The sequence below is a fragment of the Rhinolophus sinicus genome, chromosome X, assembly GCF_036562045.2.
Source record: "Rhinolophus sinicus isolate RSC01 chromosome X, ASM3656204v1, whole genome shotgun sequence".
Taxonomy (NCBI): Eukaryota; Metazoa; Chordata; class Mammalia; order Chiroptera; family Rhinolophidae; genus Rhinolophus; species Rhinolophus sinicus.
Genome location: NC_133768.1, coordinates 26,657,979 through 26,675,229, shown reverse-complemented (window position 1 = coordinate 26,675,229; position 17,251 = coordinate 26,657,979). Strand labels below are relative to the sequence as shown.

The 17,251-nt window shown below is 35.9% G+C and overlaps 1 protein-coding gene across 8 annotated transcripts in view; it reads left to right on the top strand.

Moving 5' to 3' along the window:
- The window catches only part of DMD (dystrophin), a 2,125,071-nt gene that overhangs the window by 186,533 nt on the left and 1,921,287 nt on the right, over positions 1-17,251 (top strand). The window contains exon 1 of one of the 8 annotated variants that reach the window (XM_074323907.1): positions 16,697-16,780. The exons of the other annotated variants lie outside the window; for them this stretch is intronic. Within the exon in view, the coding sequence (XP_074180008.1) occupies positions 16,762-16,780 (19 nt within the window). The 5' untranslated portion in view covers positions 16,697-16,761. Of the gene's footprint in view, positions 1-16,696; positions 16,781-17,251 lie in introns of those variants that run through there. 8 annotated transcript variants of the gene reach the window in all.

The window sequence follows — 17,251 nt, the reverse complement described above, 5'->3', positions numbered from 1 at the left end:
TGTCCTATAGGAGGTGAATGGATAAAGTGTGGTACATCCAGACAATGGAATGTTATTCAGCATTAAAATGAAATGAGCTATCAAGCCATGTAAAGGCATGGTGGAAACATAAATTCATATTACTGAGTGAAAGAAGCCAATCTGAAAAGGCAAGACACTGTATGATTCCAACTATATGACATTCTGGAAAAGGCAAAGCTATAGAGACAATAAAAAGGCCACTCGTTGCCAGGGGTTAGGGAGGAGAGAGGGATGAAAAGGAGAGTCCAGAGGATTTTTCAGGGCAGTGAAAATATTCTGTTTGATGATAATATGGTGGATATATGCAATTATACATTTGTCCAAACACATAGAATGTAAACACCAAGAGTGACTTAGAATCATAATGATGTGTCATTGTTGACTCATCCATTGTTACTAATGTAGCATTCTGGTGGGGAATTTGATAATGGGGGAAGCTATGCATGTGTGGAGACAGGAGGTATATGGGAAATCTCTGCACTTTCTGCTAAAGTTTGCTGTGAACTTAAAATTAAAGTTAAAAAACAAAGTGAAATCTATTAAAAATTTTAAAAATATTTTTAGTATATATTTGTTCCCTTCACTTCCTGTTGCTTATATTTTTTGTTACTTTTGTCATAAATGAGTGCTTAGTTTACTAAACAGTTTTTTAGATCTAAAAAAAGAAGTGCTTTGTAAGGGTGCTAATCCTGAGTTAGCATTTAATGCACATTAGGTATTTTATTCTTAACATGTTAATGCTCTTAATTTATGAAATTTAAAAAATCATATTTATATGAAATGTCTAGAACTGGCAAATCAATACAGACAGAGTAAATTTGTAGCTTCCAGGATCTAGGGAGACACAAACTGGAAAGTGACTGCTAATGGGTATGAGGTTTCTTCTTCAAGTTGATGAAAACATTTTACATTAATTAGTGGTGACAGTTTCACAACTGTGCAACTATACTAAATATCACCAAGTTGTACACTTTGAAAGAGGGAGTTTTATAGTTTGTCAATTATATCTCAATGAAAATGTTGTAAAAATTAAATGAGAAGGATGGAAAGACAAGTATATGTGGGAATAGTGGTTTCTTATTTGTATATAAAACACCTTCTATCTGTTAAGCACACTCTTTGCTATATAGAATATATTATTATATAATCTATCATATATTTTATACTATATATAATTTCTGAATGATATACTTACTATAAATAAACAAGAAACTCCTCAGATTATAATAAGTGCTTCATTGAGGATAAAATTAGTTGAGATAGTGAGTGACTAGGTGGTTACCCTTGTTCCAGAAGTGAAGAAAAGCTTTACTGAAGAGTTATTGAAGAGTTATGTCAGCTGAGTTATGATTGTGTAGAATGAACCCTCATGTGAAGACTGGGGAAGCACATTCCAAGAAGAAGGAAGAGGTAGTAGAAACACTCAAAAAATGACTGCCTTTATGTGTTTAAGGAGGCCATAAAACATAGTGAGAGATGGGGCAGAAGGTTAGGGTCGTAGTCTGCAAATTAGCCTGGAAGGAGCCTTTGCCAACTTTTCTCACGTGAAATGAATAATGATACCTACCATGGAAAATTGCCATGAAGTTTTTAAAAATACATGAATAATATTTAGCATAGTGTCTAAGACATGGTTGGAAGAAAATAAATATTCCTACTCTATTAATTTGTCAGTTACATATAGAGTGACCCAATCATGGGTGTGGGTAATAGACAATAGATTTAAAGCATTGACAATGGTCCCTTGGGGCTTCAGGAAAACCCACTCTTTCTTAATCTGTGAAAAAAGAAATAGTGAGATTTCTAGCAGTAACAAAGAAGACTCTATTTAATAGAAAATTAATTGCTAATATAGCATAATTTCTTTTAGATTCCAAATCTTGGATTATCAGATTTTTTCTAGTCTTCATATTAATTTGTTTTGCTGTCAGATTGCATTTCCTTGCTTATTTTTTAAAGCTGGTGTTCTTTTTTTCTATATTAGCTATGTTTTTTTCCTTTCTTATTCTTCAAATGATGCAGATAAATATATAGAAAGGTAGAAGGAATTGACACTACAAAAAAAGAACTTTTACCATTTGGTTAATTTTCGAAGAGGTTATATATAGAGCATGGTATTTTTTAAAGTTGGTATTCTTTTCTGTATTATCTGTGTTTATTTTTTAAAGCTGGTATTCTCTTTTCTATATTATCTGCATTTTATTTCCTCTCTTATTTTTCAAACCATGCAGATAAATGTGTACAAAGTTAGAAGGAGTTAACGCTACAAAAATGGAACTTTTATTTGGTTAATTTTCTAAGAGACTATATATAGATCATAGATATAGACTAAATATGAGATACTACATAAAAGAAAAATGTCAAAGACATCTTCTCTTTTATTAAAACCATCAACAATAAGGACTTTGACAATAGTTTTCTTGCCAAGGTTATCATCAGCCCTCTACTCTTAACAGGAATAAAAGGACTTCTAGTTTTGGGGCTTTGTGTTATATTGTTTAGCTGTAGGAAGATACTATAATGCTGCAGTCACAAGAATAAGCTTAGAATAGTAAGGTTTGGCATAATCTAAATTTCAACTTTCACTTTCTAGCAGTGTGACCTTAAACTAGTTATTTAACCTTCCCACGACTCAATTTCCTTGTACATAAAATTATTATAATAATAATTACTTCATAACATGCCAGAAGAAAAGTATTTAGCACAGTTTCTGTAATATCCAATATGATAATAATATAGCAATCATTACCATCACTACCTTTCTCTTTATAAAACTATAATGTTAATGATAAAACAGTAAATCTAATTTAAAAAATTAAATTAAAAAAAATTAAATTTATATTGTATGCTAGTTAATCTATGTAAAAGTATGAAGAAAAATAAAACACCTATCCCTATTAAAATACTCAGTAAACCAGCATTAAAAAACACACACATTTGTTTTGGTTTGTAAACCTAATCTTGATGTTTATGAAGATAATAAAAATAACCACTATTAGGTTACATTTTTTGTGATTAACTTCTTTTTATGTACTTTCCCTCTATTGATATTTTAGAATATTTCATAGCTGAATTACTTGGAAATGACTGTTTCATTTCACATGATGTTCCCAATATTATATTGAGCATTTGACTCCAATTTCTTTAGAAAAGTTGGGGCCTCCATCTCTTCCTTTCAACAATGTTTGTGAGTTGACAAACATCAAGGGCTGTGTTGTAGCATGCACAAGAGATGTGGAAAGATATTGTTTAAATTAGTACCATAAATTTTCCTTTTATGTTTCCCAACCTCATATTTATTGAAATACATTAAATTACCCCAGACATCTAAGGCTACAGCAGTCAATTTATAATAATCTTTATGGTTAACTTAATTCCATTAACCTCATCTTTGAAACATGGCAAATTAAGGAATGCAAAGTGGACTTTCATTTCTTTGGGGGAGGCTGTGAACTATTTAGATGATGGTTGGCGGGGGAAGTGTCTAAGCATTAGTCAGTTATATAATAATAATTTTTTTAAAAATGTTCCCTTTGGTCTGTTTCACACAAAAGCTCTGTGCTCTGCTCGATGACATTGGATCATGCTGCCCTGCTCCAGTCACTGCGATTCTGATTATTTGAAGTAAAAAATGACTGGTGGCATTTTCACGGATTTAAAGGCCTAAATTTGTATTTTCTGATAACATTTAACCTTAGCGAAAGTGATATTTAGGAATTACTTAGGCATTTCAGTGTGAGAAGTTTAGGTTCTTGCAGTGCAAATGTGTGTGCATGGCTGTGCAAATTTATATACTCTGCCTGAGATTTTTAGGTGACTAGTACTGGATAATTAAAAGTTGTGTTTTCATGGCAATAAATGAATTTCCTGTGTTGTGAGTCACTTTTGGGGCTGTGTGCACTGCTTAAGTGGTATTCACTGAATTACCTTAGTGGAGTCTCTGCTTGCTTGTTTTACTACTCTAGAAAAGAAGTAGGTATATGTGGAGTTTGTTGAACCTACAACATTTTACTTGGATGGGATTGTAAAGAAAGTGAATGCAGTGTCATTCAACCTGTGAAAACTCTGACTAGTGGGTTTCTATCAAGTCTCCTCAGTAAAGTTTGCGCAACTCCAGCTCTCCAATCATACTGTGTATCAATTGAACCTCTTTAATTTATTTGACGCTCTTTATGACTTCTGAAAACCAGATATTTAAAAATTTTAAACTGTTATGCTATACGTCCAATCCCCATTTGTGCTCTTTATTTGAAGTCTTAATTTTGCACTTTGAGTGCACAAGTCAGCCCCTTCGGTTCACACACATAACAAGGTATATATTTGGAGAGAATGTCAAGAAATGTGTAATCACTTATTTAAAATGATTGACCAGTAGCGAGGTCACACTGAGAATGCTACTTAGAAGAACTGAGTCAAATTTTAGGCTACTAAACTTTGCTGTGCTCTGTAACCTAGGGCTATATGTAACCTCGGTCTTTCTTTGGACACCTATTGGAGGTCTTCTAAGAAATCATGCTGTTAATTTCACAGTAGATAGGTAAATGAGAAAATAGATGAACATAACCATATTATAAGAGGTATTATAGTTTCTAGGAGCATGGATTCTGGAGACAGGCTGACTGCTGATTTCAAATCTTAATGCGGCTGTTTAATAACAGTGACCTTAAGCAAATTACTTAGCCCCTTTCTGCCCCTTTTTATATTTTTAATTGTTCATGGTTTTAAATTTATTGGAGTGATTGGTTAGTAATATTATATAGGTTTCAAATGTGCAATTCTATAATTCATCATCTGTATATTGCATTATGTGTTCACCACCCAGTCAGTTCTCCTTCCATCACCATATATTTGATCGCGTTTACCCTCATCTACCACCCTCTTCCCACTTACCCTTTGGTAACCACTAAACTATTGTCTGTGTCTATGGATTTTTGTTTATTTATTTGTTTGTCTTGTTCCTTTGTTGCTTTTAGTTTTATGCCCCTCAGATGAGTGAAGTCATGTGTTTCTCTACTTTTTCTGTCAGACTTATTTCACATAGCGTGATAATCTCAAGATCCATGTGGTACATATATACAATGGAATATTACTCAGCCAAGGGAAAAGATGAAACACTGCCATTTGTGCCCCTATTAATTTTTAAAATGAGTAATGATAGTACTTTGTAAATTTGTTGGAAAGATTTATATTGCTTAAAAGGTGTACAACACCTAGTGACTACAGTATATTTTAGAGTTACTATTCTTATTATCTAGGGGGAAAGAAACCAGTGTCTGAAGGTAGATACATAGCTCCAATTACTGCTATCAGGAACAACTAGCAAATCAGAACTTGTAGCGCTATTCAGTCTGTATGCCACAGCTAGTTTTTGTCATTTCTTTGTTTTTATTTGCCATATTTTCTTAATTCCTGTTGGAAAACCTTTTGGGGTCACTTCCATTAGTTTTTGCAGGGTAGCTTACTTAGCTCAGAGTGCCCATTAGCAGTGCAGTACAGTGGTTGTGTCAGGAAAATCTAGGAGTCCTGAGATTTCATATCTATAATTGTATAAATGTATGCTTTTCAGGGGCAGTGTTGTGTAAGTAAATGGATATAAATCATAGACTGCTAAAAGCAGATGGGACCTTAAAAGCTATGTAGTCCAACCCCCTTATTCTATAGATGAGAAAACTGGAGCTCAGAAAATGGAGTGATTTGTCCAAGGCCATAATAGTTATTATCTGAGATGAGGAATATATCCAAATACCTGCATAAATCCTAGGTTATTTCCACTAAAAATGTCCAAATTAGTGCCTAAAAGATACCATTTAAAATAGCAACAATTTCTTCCTCCTGGACATCTTTGCACTATTCAGGAAAACTTGAAAAGCATGCTAGAGGCCTCTCTCTTCCTCCTGTTTCAACCTCTGACTGAGACAAAAAGCTCAAACTACCCACAAAAGCAATCTAAAACATTGAAACTAACATGTATAATGTTAGAAGCAAATCACCTACTTACCACATAGACTGGCAATATGCGTGGTGGACAAACCTTCTTAGAATTCATAGAAATTAAACAACATTTCAAGATACCATCGTAAGACTTAGTTAATAAAATGAACTGATCTTTGACTCAAGAATGTATCCATGATGCTTTCAGGACAGAGCAATACCTCTTATGAGCAGAAACGTGATATATAAGGCTCTCGTTGTGCCCTTTCAAAAGTCAAACAGTTCCACTATCCCTTAAATCTGATAGGCCCAGGCAGAAGCTGGGAATCCAAAGGTCCCTATTCATACAAAGTATATACTTTTCTAATGGCTATTTATCTTCCAACTCAGACTAGACATTTTATGTAAGAAGGAGGCTGCTTGTGGTTTCATGAGTAAGCGAGAGAAACACAATGAGGGATGATACTCTCCATTTAGTTGCCAGCCTCCTAAGTGGGAAACAAATAATAGCAGAGGGATGAACGTGGCAGAAAGCAAAGTGAGAAACGGAACAGTTAGATATGGGAAACATTAAAGAACAAGAAATAGCAACATACCAATGCCAGAACCCAGCAAGAAAAGGGGAAATGTTATGAGTACCAGTAAAAATACTGAAGAAGGGCTCTTAAAGGGAGGGGGTGCTCACAAAGTCGACCTTGAAATCACAATAATACATTCCAGGATGAAAAGAAAGGAAAGTTGATTATTTTTCTCCAAGGCCAAAAATACATATTTTTTTCCTTAAAAAATAATAATAAAACGAAGAAAGAATTGACTAAGGATTGGGGGGAGAAAAGTATAAAAACGGCTATATACAGAAAGTAGTAACAAAAGTAATGAGCAGTGTCCCTATCATTTAAGCTCGTAAATTGTGTTTCAATCTCCTTCCGGCTGTGTAGCCTACAAACACTGGGAATTAGAGATACTGTGTTTCCCCGAAAATGAGACTGGGTCTTATATTAAGATTTGCTCCAAAAGATGCATTAGGGCTTATGTTCAGGGGATGTCATCCTGAAAAATCATGTTAGGGCTTATTTTCCGGTTAGGTCTTATTTTCGGTGAAACACAGTAGGACAGTGCTGTTTCTGTGAGAACATCAATTAATGAATTCCAAATGAAGGTTTGGCTGCCAATAAATAGCTGAGTGATCAGGCCAAGTCACCTCTGTCTCATGTTTCTCCCTGTCAAATAGGTAATGGTAATATTTATTCTATCTAGCTCAAGGGACTTTAATAAAGAAATATTGGGTAAATGCATGTATAAATGGAGGCCATAGAGCTTAAATGTTTAAGAACAGAATGATTAAAAAGGTAGACTCAAAGCCTAACCTTCTGGGTTTGAAATCCAACTCCTTTTCATCTTATTTCTATACTCGGGCTGATCAGTTACCCTCTTTTTCTCAATTTCTTCATCTGTAAAAATTAATAATAGCGCCCACCTCATAGGGTTGCTATGAGGAGTGAGCTAATAAATGAAATTCATTTAGAACAGTACCTGTCAAGTATTGAGGACCATCTTCACTATTTTCATGGTGTCTATGCTTTGAAAATAAACCTTTTATGTGAATGCAATGCAATGCATCCATCAACAGTACTACATAAAAATTAGAATCATTGATGTTGATAAAAAGTCCTATCTGACATCATTACCTTATGTTCCTTCATTCATTTTCTCTTCTTCCTCATGTCTGTGCTTTTTCAGTCCTGTCTCTCTTAGTTCATTGCAAAAGAAAGTCATTTCTTTTTGCTTCATTTGCTGAATATATATTATCCATGAAGCTATTATTGAGCACTTACTATATACAGGCACTGCTAGAAATATTAAAAGGTACAGGCACACTTTTTGCCCTGGAAGACATATATCTAGCACAAGGAAGCAACTCATTAAATAATAAGAAGAAATGCTATGATTACATTTATGAACAAAGTTATTTCACCTGGGCTTACTTGGATGCTATGGGCAGACTTACCAAAAATGTTAAAATAATAATTGAGTTTCAATGCTACTATGTTAATTCAAACTTTCTATAGCTCACATTTCACTTTCTAATTTGTCTTTTGCCAGCAAAACTTCGTGCTGGAATCTCACTTTCACTTATTCCACTCCTATCATCCTCCCCCACCATTAAAAAAGCATAAAGTAAAATAAACTTGTTTTACACTTAAATGCTTCTGAGGATGTTTTCTTAGTGACTCATTCTATTAGACTAATAGTTCTCACAGTAAGTTAAAGTGGTGGGAAAACCTAGCTCACTTTGTCTAGGTATGTTTTATTTCTCTTTCTACTGCCCCAATTTATTCTGATAGTCTTGGGAGAGAACTGAAAAATAGCATTAACCTTACTTCTTATGAACTTTAAGGAAGAAGGAAGCAATCTCCCTCCATAGTCAATTCCTATCAATGCTGAGGTGAACAATTATAGTGAAGTTATTTCTACAGGGGTATGGGTTTTCCGTAAGTGGTACAAGTTTAATATATATGTGGGAACTTGACAATTCTTATTCTTAAAGAAATACAGCATAGTTGGTGAACCATGTCTACTACTTCACAGGCAGCATGCTGCCTCTGCTGCCAATGGTTCTTGTTTTTAGACCCCAAGGGTGGGTCTCTTACTTATGTGTGCATCTTACCTGTATAACCTCTAGTAAACATTTTGCATATTTTAAGAGGAGGCAGAATTTCGTTTTACAATACAAAATAATGCATGCTCACTGTCCAAAGTAGAATACAGAAAAACAGAATGAAAGTAATAGTTGCCCATAATTTTATGATTCAGGAATAACCTGTGTTAACTGTTTGCTACATACATTCCTAATGACAACTATATAATGATAGCTAACATTTATTGAGTATTTTATATGCATCAGGCAGTTTCAATTGAGTTTATATGTTAAATATTACCCATTTATGCCTCCCAACAACTTTATGACGTAAGTACTATTATTATACCATTTTAAAAATGAGGAAACTAGTGCAATAATAAGCTGCAATAACTCATTCAAGATAATCGTGACAGTAGAAAATGGAGCCAGGATTCTAAACCAGGCAGTCGGGTTCAGAGCCCAGTGTTTTTAAACCACCAAGAAATGCCTTTTTAGTACTATACATACACTTTTGTAAGCTGCTTTAATTTCCTTAATATACCATATGTTTTGCCAATGTCTTTAAATATTCTCTAAGAATATGATTTTCTTATTGGCCACCTATAAATCTATCAGTTGGATGTACCAGAATTATTTTAATTCCTGTTTCATAGATATTTAGTTTGCTTCCAATTTTTCACAATAGAAGTGATCCAGCTTATCTTACAAAAAATTCTGAGCAGGTATACACGTTCTCAGTGATTTCAATATTTATTTAAATAAGCAGCTATTGGATGTCAGTAGTGTGCCTATCAATATAAAACATGCAGTAAATATTTGCTGTGCAATAACTATGTTCCAAGAACAGTGCTAGGAGGCCCTAGGGAACAAAAGGCTGTAAAGCCAGTCTTTCTATTCCTAAATATCTTTTAATCTAATGGAGAGAGATCCGTGTAAAACTGTATGTTTCAGTAGATGCCAGACTGGTGTGTTGAGGAATGAATGGCAGGTGATGAAATTTCGACAATGGATGGAAACTGTCCAATCAAGACTTATAGTTATAATAACCAGGGTAGGTGATGTGAGGAAACTCGTATTTTAAGAAGATCTATATGACAGCATTATACCCATGAGGAATGGTAAAGACCAGAGCTATTCCTACTTAACTAGATTTATTTGATCATTTCTAAGGATTTTGTGAGGTTCAATCCCATATATTGTATTGTCCTTGTATCGGTGATGTAATATATGGGTATGCCATTAACCAAATGCTGATTATAAGTAGAAGAATCAGTTCTGTTGGCTAACAGTCTCAGATATAAATTAAGGGATTTAACAAATAGTTTTTCCCAGGACTTGGAAGTACTGCAGCTTTGAATGTTCTAGGAGATTTCCAAGTGATCTCAGGGCCAAGTGGTAAGCAGACCATTCTCTGAAATTGGATCTTCTGTAGTAAGTCAGTGGTCTTTTTTTGTTTTATTCTAAGACCTTGGTGTTGCCTTCAGGGGTTACTGACTAGCTTTTCATTGAAAGCTGATTGAGTTAGATATACACCTCCTATAGTTGATGGGTTTTCTTGCCAGAAATATCCCTTTGCTTATCAGTGGGGAAGGTTTTTGCTTCTATTTCTGGATTTAAAGGTATCCCTCAAGATTCCATTACTCCGTTCACTGAGAAAAGCTTAAAGTTAAAGGAGGGTAGATCTGAGCTCTGTTTGATGAAGGAGGCTGAGTGAAATAATTGTTCCCAGGTTGCCTCAGGTTCTTCTAAATGTTAATGTTTCTATCAGAACTTAACACTCGGAGGTATTCCATTTGGTGAGATTTCTGTGAAAACATTCTTAAATGCAATTCCAATTCTAAAATGACTTTTTGGTCATCAGATATGAAAATTAACATGGACCCTGCCCAACAAGCAACCACATAGATCTTCATCCTGTTTAACTTCTAAAAGTGAAAATACTCCTGTGATCCTGAATGTATCATTTTCTGTTCTTTTTTTCAAACTTGCTTGAACTCCATGGGAAAGACATGGAATCAAAGAGAAAGAACAATACTAAAGAAAAATAAATGGGCCATGAAGAATTGTGCTCAAAATCATAAGTAAACATAGACATATACTCTCTCCACAGTGATGGGATTACAGAAACTGTAAAGAAGCTTCCTGAAGAGCTGTAAAGGACTTGGCTTTCCATGAACTTAATGACTGAACCTAAAGTTCCTCCCTAGGAGATAAGCTGAAATCATAGCACAGTTTGAATAAAAATATACCTTTCCAAGGTTACTGCAGAACAGTTATGGCTGGGACCCTTTACTCTTGTAGAGAAAGCTCTGTAACCTCTCATTTTATTTTTAATTTTTTAATCATTTTTTTATTAAATTTATTGGGGTGACATTGGTTAGTAACATTATATAGGTTCCAAGTGTAAAATTCTATAATACATCATCTATATGTTACATCATGTCCTTAACACCCAGAGTCAGTTCTCCTTCCATCATCATATATTTGACCCCCTTTACCCTGTTCTTCCTCTCCTCTCCCCCTTTACCCTCTGGTAACCACTGAATTCTTGTCTGTGTCTATGAGTTTTTGCTTGTTTGTTTGTCTTGTTCGTTTGTTGCTTTCAGTTTTATATCCCACATATCAGTGAAATCATGATTCTTGATTTTTTTCTGTTTGGTTTATTTTGCTTAGCACGATAATCTCAAGATCCATCCATGTTGTCGCATATGGCAGTATTTCGTCTTTTCTTACGGCCGAGTAGTATTCCATTGTATATATGTACCACATCTTCTTTATTGTGACCTCTTCTTTTAAATTGACTTCCATTGAGTAGTAATGCCTCCCAGCTTGCACTTCCAGGCACTGTACTGGGTAATGTATTTACAGGCTGGTCTCATTTCGCTTTTTGTAATAGGAGATGGATAGCTTACTGCTACTTGGAGGCAACTTCAGGAACACGATTTTCATGGTGGTAGTTTAAAAAAATGTGATTATTGGGAATAATAACTCCAGAGACCAAGATTGAGTGAGATTACTTCCAATTGATTCAGCACATCGCCAGGTTATTGAAGTTCTCATCTTAGACCTGTGAATTCAGAGTCCACATTGTTCCCTGATGTGATGTATATTTAGGTTCCTACTATCATATATAGGCATTAATTTTGCCTCCGACTCTCAGTAGGAGTCTGGCCTCTCAGAACAATTATTTAGTCAGATCTTTGGCAGCTCTACTCCTTGCTTACTTACTATTCCTATTTCTTTAAAGTCAGGATATAGAAAATATACATTACTGAAAGGAAGAAAACCCATCTCCAACACCAGTATAGTGTTTTTCAGTTCGGAGGTTTATATCGTATGCATCATTTGATTTAATGTCCTTCAAAGCCTTGGGAAATGTGGGTTATTATCATCTTATTACTGTTGTTGATAAATAGCAGCTACTATTTATTTCGCACTAACTCCACATCAGGAACTGTGCTAAACACCTTATAGTTGATCCGAACAACACCCTTAGGAAACTGAAATTAATATTATGCCCATTTTACAGATGAGAAAACCATAGCTTAAATGACATGTCAAGTTTACACAGCTACCATGTTTCCCTGGAAATAAGACCTACCCTGAAAATAAGCCCCAGTTAAGATTGTCAGCCAGATGGACACATTTAGTATATTACGACGATGTTACAGAAGAAGATGACATGGCTGTATTTGAATAAATGTAGATTGTTATACATGAAAAAAATAACACATCCCCTGAAAATATGCCCTATTGTGTCTTTTGGAGCAAAAATTAATATGAGACCTGGTCTTATTTTCGGGAAAATACGGTATAAGACCTGGTCTTATTTTGGGGGAAACACGGTAGTATGTAGCCAAATTGGAATCCAAGCCCTGGTTGATATGCTTTGATTCTAGAGCCTGAGCTTTGAATCTCTATGGGGTGTTGCCACATTATTTTACAGATGGAAAGCCTAGTGATGCCAAAAGTTTTAATAAGTTGCCTAGGTTATTAAGTTAGTTCCTAATGCCTTCCAACTGCAACCACAAACATTTTCCATTATACCATGCTGTCCCCAGGGCTTCTAGTAGCTTATATGGTACACTGAAAAATTAAACAAAGGAACATCCCAACCCCCAAGAGGACCAATTTTTTCAAAAAGCATGCTTTTTTCCAGTCTGACTCTGCCTTATGCCAGGGTTACAAGGATGGGCGAGTGGAGTGTGGGTATGGATTTCGGCCCCTATTTATCATACCCCTTTGCTTAATCTTTGTGCAAGGCACAATACCCAGAGCCATAAGCAGTGGCCCTGGCTGACCTCATTGAAACTAATTAGCTGGCCATTCTGAAATAATGTTAAGGGAAGTATCCAAAAGATATTTTTTGTAGGTATGTGCTCTTAGAAGCTGTAAGGAAGTAAAATTTGTACTCCACTAATTACATTTCTAATATACTCACATTTTCCTTTCACTGCCAATGAAAACGTTGAACAAGATATAATCTGACAGCACTCATGCTACAACTCCCCTGAAGTCAAAATGTGTCACTAGTCAAAATGACCCTCATCTTCACAAGCCCTTGAAGAGGAGTTGAGGATCATTTGTGAAGTGGGTTTTAACCACAGGGTGATATATTGTGCTACACATATGTCACTGAGTTTGGGGATCATTTTTTTTGTATTTATTTCAATTTACTATCATACCCTTTTCCAAATGGATTACTTTTAATTATATAGCTACCCAGGGCATAAAGCAAATATCCTATAACTTGAATATGTTTTCCACTGAAGTACTGATAAAGTAATAGAATTAACGCGCACCTAACTGTAATAAGCAAAAAACCAAATTTGCATGAGTATATAATGAGGACAGTGATAATCACAGAAGAGTTTTTTAATAAAATGTCTGTGAGTGGGGATGTACTTGTCTGAGAGGCTCCGGAATTTTTAGCTTGAAAAATGTCTCATCCAACTGGAAATGTTTGTGAAAACACATAGCTGATTGACTTGAAAGAGCACAGTCTAGGGAGTGTTTCTCAAACTTGAATATTAGAATCACCTAGGGAACCTACGTAAAAATGCAAAGGCTCGAGCCCTGTGCTTGCTTTAAGAAACTTAGGTATCTCGTGTGTTCTGTAGTAACTCTTGGCTTGATTCTGATGCAGACCAGGTCTGTAGACCCAGATTCTGAGACTAGGCTGCACATTAGAATCACTGGACACTCACAACTGGCACTTCTGATTTCCTTCGTATTAAGCGCAGCTTGAATGTTGGGAGGTTCACAACCTCCCCCACGTGATTCTCATATCAGCAAAGTTTGGGAACCAACAGTCTTAAGGCCTTGCTACCCAGTGTGTGCTCCAAAGACCACCGCCACCAGCAGCAGCAACACTTGGGAGTTTGTTGGAAATGCAGAATCTTGGGTCTCACCTAGAATTAATGAATCAGAATCCAGCGTTTACCAGGCTACCCAGGTGAATTTTATGCACATTAACTTTTGAAGCGTGCTTAGCGAGGAAGTCAGGCAGAGCTGGATTTTTAGCCATTTCTTTTTTCTTTTTTCCCACCTTTCTTCCGCCTCCCCTCCCTGCCCCTCCCCCCCCTCCAACTCCGGTTCAAGCCATTGTTTCTCAGTCTAGTTGTGTAGGACACAGCTCCCTGGCCCATGCTGGTATTATGAACCTTGCAATTCCCCAAGCTGAGGCAGTTGGGGCCCAGTCATTGGTCGGTAGCTCACAGCCATCTCTAATTAGCTAGGTGACTGTGGAAAGCTCTCTGAGTTTATGGTCTCCTAGCCTGTAAAATGAGCTTGATGATAACCATGTCAGTACTGCAGGTTTGTTGTGGAGATGCTTGAACTGCAATACCGGAAATTCTTACCTTCATTTCTAGGACAGTGAAGACACTCAGGAAACATTAAGTCCCTCTTTACAGACAGAGTTGCTGTGAACTTTTTCCGCACTGTTAGTCAGAGGGCACGTGAAGCAAAACACCCTCAGTGACTACCATCACAGGTGGTCCTATTCCTCTCGTATTAGTGAAGGTTCTTTGGAGCTGTGAATTCAAGGTGATTTTCATTAATTAAAAAAAAAAAAAAATGCTTCCTAGATGCAAGTGTCGTCTTCTAACAGGATTAAACCCTAGGAAAGCAGTCCTTAGCCATGTTGTCCTTGAATGTACCTTGGGCACCCTGTAGTGTTGCGTGGTTGTGCACAACTTAATCATATAGTGCCACCTATTCATACTGTGTTATCTTTAATTTTTTCTTTGCGATCTTAATCTGTTATTTCCCTCCCCTTTGGCCAAGAGTTCATTTCTTTATAGAAACTCATATATAGGTTCCTTTTTCTCTCTTCAAGCCACTAACTTCTGTAATGATCTATTTTTTTCTTAGTTTCTCTCCTGCCCTGTTGCTATTCTGTTTTCCTACTGTTGATGTTCTGCTCCCTGAACTAAGACATGGAACTGACTTGTTCAGTAAAGTTTATATCTGATTGAGAGGGCCTGACAATACTTTCTTTGTAGTGCAATCGTTTTCACATTAAGAAGGAAGTAGAAATGTCTAATTGGATACCGCAGAAGAAATACCCTCAACTAATCTTTCTAAGCAGGACGACAATGAGTAATGATTACAGTTAATTAAGTTAGGCAACCTCCATTTCCATTCAGTTAGCAGCACTGCTAATTATATACTCATTCTACAAGGTTTCTTTAGTTCTTCTGTAATTTGGATGCAGTACTCTTTGTAGGCAAGGGGATACTGTACGATTAATGAGCTTTCTCCCACCAACGCCTTCTGTTTTCTCCAAATGAAATTTCCCCATCTGGAAATTGAGAGTAGAAAAAGGAGCAAGGGGGGTAAAACAGTCACAGTTTAACGTATTTCCAGCACAGCACATGTTTATAATTGCAGAATATTTGATGGTCAGGAAAACAGTGGCATTTCATTTCTTTGGGAGCCTTGGGAAATTGTGGCTGATTGTAAAATAAAACAAGTCCAGTACTTGGCATTTAAAAGTATAAATGGCAGTAGCACTTAATATTTTATGCTTTTGTTCACTTCTAACAACTTACTCTTTAAAGAAAACAGGGAGAACCGCAGTTCTCCTTGGCTATATTATTAATGAAGCTCTTGGAAAAAAAAAATGAGTTTATGTGCTTTGATCAGATGGGGATTGACGTCCTTAAGAGTTTTATTTTTAATCTGAAAATCCACTTCAATCTTATGCTCTGAGTAAACAGTCATTATACAAGCCTGGCAAAGTTCTGTACTTTCAAGAAGCAGGATTCAAGATTTCATTTCACATGCAATCTCGAGTAAGTTATCTATATTATTCCTTTTATTTTAAAAAGTTGGGGTTTACGTAGATGGGTTTTTGATTCAATCTTCAGTAATCTCCATTTGCTTTAAGAATTGCTGCATTGTGGCTTGTATTTTGTTTCAGATTGTTTCAGATTTTCAGATTGATTTTTAAAGGTATATCTGGAGAAAGATATTTGGATGTCAAGCACTCTTATTTATATTTTCATAGGAAGTTCAAGTATGTTTTGAGCAGCACTGGACATTTTTTTTTTTTTTTGAGGTTTTTTTCTTCTTTTTCCTCCTGACATCACACAGGTGCACAACTTTATAGGTCCAGTCTCTTTTTTATGCGTCCTCCTTTCTGCTTGTCTTTCATAACATGGGTTTGCATAAATCAGTGCATTGTGGAGTTCACATGAAGACTAGACAAAAATACAGGTGTCCTCATAATAATCAGCTCCTCTAATTCTCCTCTCTGGCTTATGCTTCAGTCTGAGTGAAATCCCATATAAAGCAGGCAGCAGTTATTACTAGAGGAACTGAGGTTACTGATTAGAAGGGAACGTAATCAGGTAGATTGAGCCTGTGAGGGAAGAAACCATTGCTGTGAGAGGGGAGTGTTTGCAAAACGCTCCCTGTGAATCTGTGAAGAACACCTCACTTTTCACGGCAACCGGAGTAGAAGAGACAGGTGCAAAAAGACTGTACGTTTGTCTGCTTTTGGGAGGCTGTTCAGAGATTATGTACCTGCTTTATCTGTGCTTGGCTATGACTCTACCTCCAGGTTTATCAGACCCCATAGAATGTGTAAGAGAAAAGTACCAACAGGGAAATCAGCAAAAAGCTTTCCTATGAAGGTGTAGCAAGCCACCGCAGAATTTGAAATGTCTGAGGTCTTATCTGGTGAGTAAAAGCTGCAGATAAATGCAACAGCCATTCAGAAGAATGATAAATGCCACAAGCATTCGGAAACAGGCTTCCCCAAAGGTGACTCCTTTGGTCAATTTGCAACCTCTAGGATAAATTTGGATCACTCCTGTTCCATACGGTTTTTCTAAAAGTTAAATTGGGGCTTTTGTTGTGAGGAAGGGAGGGAAGGGTTTGACATCAGTGACCTATAGGATACTGCAAGTCAGTGAAATGAGAAAGAAACCAAATTCTAGTTTTTGGATTATGGCTTTTATGAACTTTGTCTTCAGAAATCTAAAATTATTTTTGGTATGAACAAACTGAAAAATGTAATGACCCAGACTTTAATCAATAAACAATAATATTTCAATATCTAAGGACCTAGACTGAATCCATAAATGCGTTAGAAAACTAATGTGAAGAATTTTTGTCTTAACAACAGAAACACCTATATGATTATAGTTT